The sequence below is a fragment of the Mesitornis unicolor genome, unplaced genomic scaffold, assembly GCF_000695765.1.
Source record: "Mesitornis unicolor isolate BGI_N332 unplaced genomic scaffold, ASM69576v1 scaffold24704, whole genome shotgun sequence".
Taxonomy (NCBI): Eukaryota; Metazoa; Chordata; class Aves; order Mesitornithiformes; family Mesitornithidae; genus Mesitornis; species Mesitornis unicolor.
In genome coordinates, this window is record NW_010180070.1 from 460 (window position 1) to 6,112 (window position 5,653).

General features: G+C 46.6%; 1 protein-coding gene across 1 annotated transcript in view; it reads left to right on the forward strand.

Moving 5' to 3' along the window:
* Positions 1-2,807, forward strand: part of SLC46A1 (solute carrier family 46 (folate transporter), member 1) — a gene marked incomplete at its 5' end in the record, with an annotated part of 3,208 nt that extends 401 nt beyond the window's left edge. Inside the window, 4 exons of the mRNA XM_010182996.1 lie at positions 4-438; positions 834-917; positions 1,921-2,077; positions 2,630-2,807. Coding sequence (XP_010181298.1) covers positions 4-438; positions 834-917; positions 1,921-2,077; positions 2,630-2,717 — 764 coding nt within the window. The remainder of the gene's footprint in view (positions 1-3; positions 439-833; positions 918-1,920; positions 2,078-2,629) is intronic.
* Positions 2,808-5,653: the final 2,846 nt, after the last annotated feature.

Genomic DNA, 5,653 nt, shown 5'->3' on the forward strand with positions numbered 1-5,653 from the left:
TGCTTGCGGCCAGCCTTGCCGCCGCTCTCTACGCTGCTTTTTGCCTTAAGGAGTCGGTGAAGCAGCAGAAAGCAGCCAAGCTGTTCACACTCAGTCATTACAAGGCTGTGTACAGGTTATACACGGCCCCAGAACACCTCAGCTCTAGGCGGAAGCTCGCCCTTTACTCCTTGGCTTTCTTTCTCCTTGTCACTGTCCATTTTGGAAGCAAAGACCTCTTTGTTTTGTATGAGCTCGGCTCCCCTCTGTGCTGGACCTCTGTCCTCATTGGGTACGGCTCCGCTGCCAGTTACCTGGCGTACCTGAGCAGCCTGGGAGGGCTGCGGCTGCTGCAGCTCTGCCTCGAAGACACCTGGGTGGCAGAGATAGGCTTGATCTCCAACATTTCTGGACTGGTTGTGATTTCTCTTGCTACTACAACACCACTGATGTTTACAGGTGATGCTGAATTCCTAAATCCCTGCATCTCAGGCTCTTAACTTGGAGGTGCCAGCAGATGCAGAATGGCAGTGTGCTTCGGGGAGTTGGGGCATGTGGAAGAAGTTCTGCTTCTGTTTCAGCCCGTGTGCCAACAAAACTGTGGCGTGCTAACAGCAAAGTTGGCCAAACACTCAAGTTGAAAGTGCAACCATGTAATTCCTGGGATATTAGGTGTCCCAGAAGCTGTATTACACTGCAGACACAGACTAAATCACATTGTGAGATGCAGAAGGGTGAACTGGGTCTAAATATAGCAGGGAGGAAACTGTCTGGACCCACAGATTTCTGGGATTGACTTTGGAGGCTTTGTTTTTCAGCTGAGGTTTCCCTAATGTGCTGTGTCTTGTTCACAGGTTATGGGATTCTCTTCCTTTCCATGGCAGCCACTCCAGTCATCAGAGCCAAGCTCTCCAAGCTGGTCAGCGAGACAGAGCAGGGTAAGGAGTTGGCCACTACGCTTAAGCCAGGTCCTGAAACGCTGTCTTCTTGGAACATTGAAACCAAATGACTTTGAGAGGTTAGGACTTCCCTGGCTTCTTCGCACTCCTGTGTCCCTGCACAGGAGGGACTCTGCTACCCTCAGGCCCAGGGTAGTGCTTTACTTTTTCAGAATAATTGTCACTTTTCAATGATTTAGATTTGCTACCTTTTCAAGATGAGAACAAGAGAAGAAAAACAAGGTGAAAAGTGTTGCGGTCAAGCTCAGGAATAGCTCATTCATCCTACCTGTTCGTTTCTAAAATTTTTACAAGGAGCAAGAGTTAAAATGCATTTTATAACCAGCAGAAAACAGTGATTTCCCTGACCATGACTCTTTGCTGTAGATCAGTAACAGCGGGAAGGAACCCATTGTTGTTAGAGGGTTGTATCATTGACCATGGTGAAAGATCATGGATAACCCACAGGAGGAGCTTATTTGCTTTTCTTCCAGTAATTTGGAGAGAGAGAGGAGGGGGGAATCGGGGTGGGAAAGATCGAAAGGCGACTTTGCACAATTCTTGTTTCTTTTATTAGAACGGAGGTGGCGCACACTTGGTATCAGATTTATGATACTGAATCTACAAAGTGCAGTCTTCTGCTGTACTTAATGTTTAACAAGCGATAAGATGTGCAGTACACAGATCTATATGGCCCTGTCTAAAGCATTTACAATCCAGCTGATGTGTAATATCCCTGGTTAGCTCTGGTGATATGAATGCTGGGGGTCAGTGAGGTGGGTCCTGGCTACAGAGAAGCTGATCTTGCCAGGGTTGGCCTGCCAGGCCTGCACATGGTGCCCGATCCCTGCTCCCAGCTCTTGCTTACCATGCTTGATTATCAGACACCAGTTTTCGGATGGGAAATGCAAACCCTTAGAAAGATTCACAGCATCCCACTGAAGGGGGTGACGTGGTAAAGACGTTTGCAGGTCACCATTAAACTCTTGGGTATCTTTTCCAGGTGCTCTCTTTGCCTCTGTTGCCTGTGTGGAAGGGCTGTGTTCACTTGTGGCCACAGGAGTGTTCAACTCGCTCTACCCTGCCAGCTTGCACTTCATGAGGGGATTCCCATTTCTCTTCGGGGCTATGATTCTTCTCATTCCAGCAGCTATTATCGGGTAATTTACTTCAAATGTTTAAACTTTGCCATAGGACCTGTGAAGTGTAAGATGAAAACTAGTATTTACTCTGCTTAGGGTAGAGGCTCACAGTTTTAAGGTATATTTTCAGTTATGCTTATGGGAGGGTGTTTAGTGCCCCAGTGAGCAGGGGTGCAGGTCTGCTTTTTCTGGCATGTGAATCCTGGTGCTAAGCCTGCAGCCCAAGTCATGTAACTGCTGCCGTTCAAAGTGCTTCAAGGTCTCACTCCACACCCAGAGTGGAATCCAAAATCTGGAGTTGTATTTGAAAGTCCTCCCTTATGGAAGAGATGGAGCTGTTTTAGCAGTCTCTTTTCCTGTTGTTTCTGTACTAGTTAAAGCAAACGTTGTGTTGTGATAGAAAACAAATCTGGTAAGTCCTGGGCAAGAGAACGTGTTGGGCTTTGCAGTAGAAGTGCAGCAGCTCCTGGCAGGGTCATTCTGTTCTGTTCCTTTGAAACTTGAAAACTCCCTTCATTCAGCGATAGCCCAGTGTGTCCTCGTAGGCTCTAACTGTTCTTTCTCTCCTAGGTGGATAGAAACCTGGGAGTCACAGCAGGACTACAGTCACTTCTCAGCCGCTTCCCTGTCCTCTGCAGATGGCTCAGCAGCAACTTAGCCACAAGGAACTGACCACCTGGGCAGTGTCCATCTAAAGAGTCCTCTTTATTCTTCTCTTGAAGGACAGATTAATGTGGGAGGGACACCTTGCTTGTCCTTACTCGTTTTTAAATGCCAAATAGTTGGAGATCGTGGCTCCGACTGCCAGTAGGAACTCGATCTGCAGATGTGAATGCCTCCTCGCCGTTGTGTTGGCTCATCTGTCAGAGAAAACCCAAGAGACCCAAAAGCCAGTCAAGAATAAAAGCTGTTGTTGGCCATTTGCAAGGCTGGTTAGTGGTTTGGGGTTTGTTGGGGAGGGAAGGTTTTGTGGCATGCTTTTAGTGGTGAGAGAGAACTGAATTCTGGTTTAGTTGCCAAACACGTTCCCCTCTGAGCAGTACATTGTGCAGCAGATGAGCTGTTGGTGTGGGTGAGGCTCAGACCAAAGCGAGCAGAGCAAGACTGAAGCAGAGATACCAAACAGGAGAAAGATGTCTCCAAATCAGCATGTTGTCAATAAAAGTGCGAATATAAGAATGCTGCAGGCCAGATTAGGTTCCTGCAGAAATCCTTACGATGGTAGATTACCAGATGGTGCTATTGCCATCCTTCTTGACTAAAGCAGCTTCAGCTTTGCAAGGTAGAGGTGTCCCAGGGAGAGAACCTAATGCATGAAGTGCTCGTTGTGAGGAGTCCCCGTGTCGTGTCTCGCCGTGCTGTCTGCAGCCCAGCCCTGGATTTCGCTTTTGAGCAGTAACAGCTCGTGTGAGAATACTGAGGTGCAAGGAAGTGCCTTAATCAGTTGCCCAGACTGATGAAGTTAAGGCTAAAATTGACAAAAATTGGACCTCCCTAACTGAGGCCCCTTACATTATGAATGTGAGGCCCCAGCTGTGATAAGTGTGCCTCAGCATCATGTGAAATTACTGCTGTGCTTGTGTCAGAGCCAGGAGCAGACCTTGTCAATACACTGTTGGGATGGGCTGGTGTGGGGTCAGGACTGGTGTCTTTGGAGGGACATTTTTTATTGTGTGGGGCATAATTTTGTGTCGGTGACCTTGCTTTGGCTACCTTTCTCGGAATATGCTGATGCCAGCAAGTACCCACATCCATGGTACTCATAATTATTCTTTTCAGAGCATTAACTGTATTGCCTCAATCCTATTTCTTTTAAATTGTCATAAACCAGCAGTTCTGTGTACACTGCATTGCACACACCGTTCAGATGCATGCAATAACGTCCTTGTAACTGCTATATTGCTTAGCAGACGTAACTTTCAGAATGAATAAAACCTCCATTCTCTTTTATGGTTTATAGAAAGAGAGCTTTTCTCGTACAGCTGTTGATGTCATTTGTCCTTGCCTCATTCTGTGCTTCTCTCCAGTATTTTCATGCTTCTTCCTTTATTGAAGACTGCAGATAAGGAAGTTATCTGTCTTGTGGAGAATGAGTGTGTGAGTCCCATGTCAGGAAAAATGCAGATCTGGGACTTGCAAGCAGCCAGAGCTTGTTTTATTCTGAGCCCCAGAGTAAAGCTGGTGGGAGCATTTAGTCTGTAACCTGTCCTTCAATATGCAGCTTTGTTCCCTGATCATTAGGAGTTTGTGATAAAAGCAGAACTGGGGAGTAGAAGAGGAGGTGAAGTAGGGAGGCTTTAAGAACTTGCTCTGTGTAGTTACGCCAGTGGACGTAGGCAGGAGTTATGTACCTGACTGACGGGCTGAGCCCAGAATTATCCTCCCTGAGGAACAGGGCATGCTGTGACTGTTGCATTCCATGTTTGTAGCTGAACTGATTGTGAAGTCTCCTCTACCAGCAGACTCCATGGACACCAATGCTAGCAGCTGCTCAGCGTTGTGCAAGTGAAGTGAAGCTCACGTACTGGCTCTGCTTGCAATGGAGAAATTCAATGGGAACTATTATGGGCTATTAAAAGAATTAAAACAAAGTTTTTCTAGGCTGGCCTCCAAGAACTACAACCGTGAAGTAAATTTGTGATCCATGCACCGTGACTGGGCAGCAGGTAGAGTCCCTGGGGATGCAGTGTGCTACATCAGTGCATGCAACGATGAGCGAGAAGAGAATGGTGCCTTGAGAATGTCGATTCTGCTGACCCTTCAGAGGATGAGAAAGCATGACAGCAAGCGAGAGCAAGTGTGAGAAGGCTGCAGGGAGAGAAGCATGTGACACAAGCAGAAAAGAGGTGGGGATTTAGAGTATAAATCAAATTTATTAACAACATCTGATAGAACAACTTTAAACACTTGCTGACGTGACACAGCAAAGGAATGAGGGAGGGTGAGAACAGGATTCATTTCCTTGAGACTGCTCAGGCTGGAAGGGGCTGGGTGTGGGATGTCTTGTCAAGAGCTGGGCGAGTTCGTTAAGGTGAATATAGCTGAGTGATGGGGAAATGGGAGGAGTCACAGTCTGGGCAGCTGGAGCATGAGATGGGATCTCATTGCAGGTGAGACACCTGAGCTGAAGAGGACAAGTTAAATCTCCTCTATGTTGAATGGTGGGTGAGGAGGTTAATTGCTAGAGAGCTCCTGGGAAACAAGATGCAAGTTTCTTACTGTGTATTATCGTAGGGAGAAAGATCCTGAGGTCTGTTTGTATGGGACTCCTTCAGCGGCCATGGAGGCCTTGACACTCAGTTACTCAAGGCTTTTCCCTGAAACAGCTCACAAGTGGCTTTTATTCTTTGACAGATTCACCTTTGGGCTCATCTGCTGGCTTCCTCTATTTAATCTGGAGATTAGATAGATTCTGTTTCTGATGAATGCTGGGCAGCTACAGCTATTAACCTTTAACTGGAGAGCAAAGATGCCATTAACTGCGAGCTGATAAGAACTATCCATAAAGCTGTGATTAAGCACCAGAATTTAACTTTTAAATTTTTTTTCCCCTTAAATATTTATGGATCTAAACCAAAAAGAAATGTGTTTGTG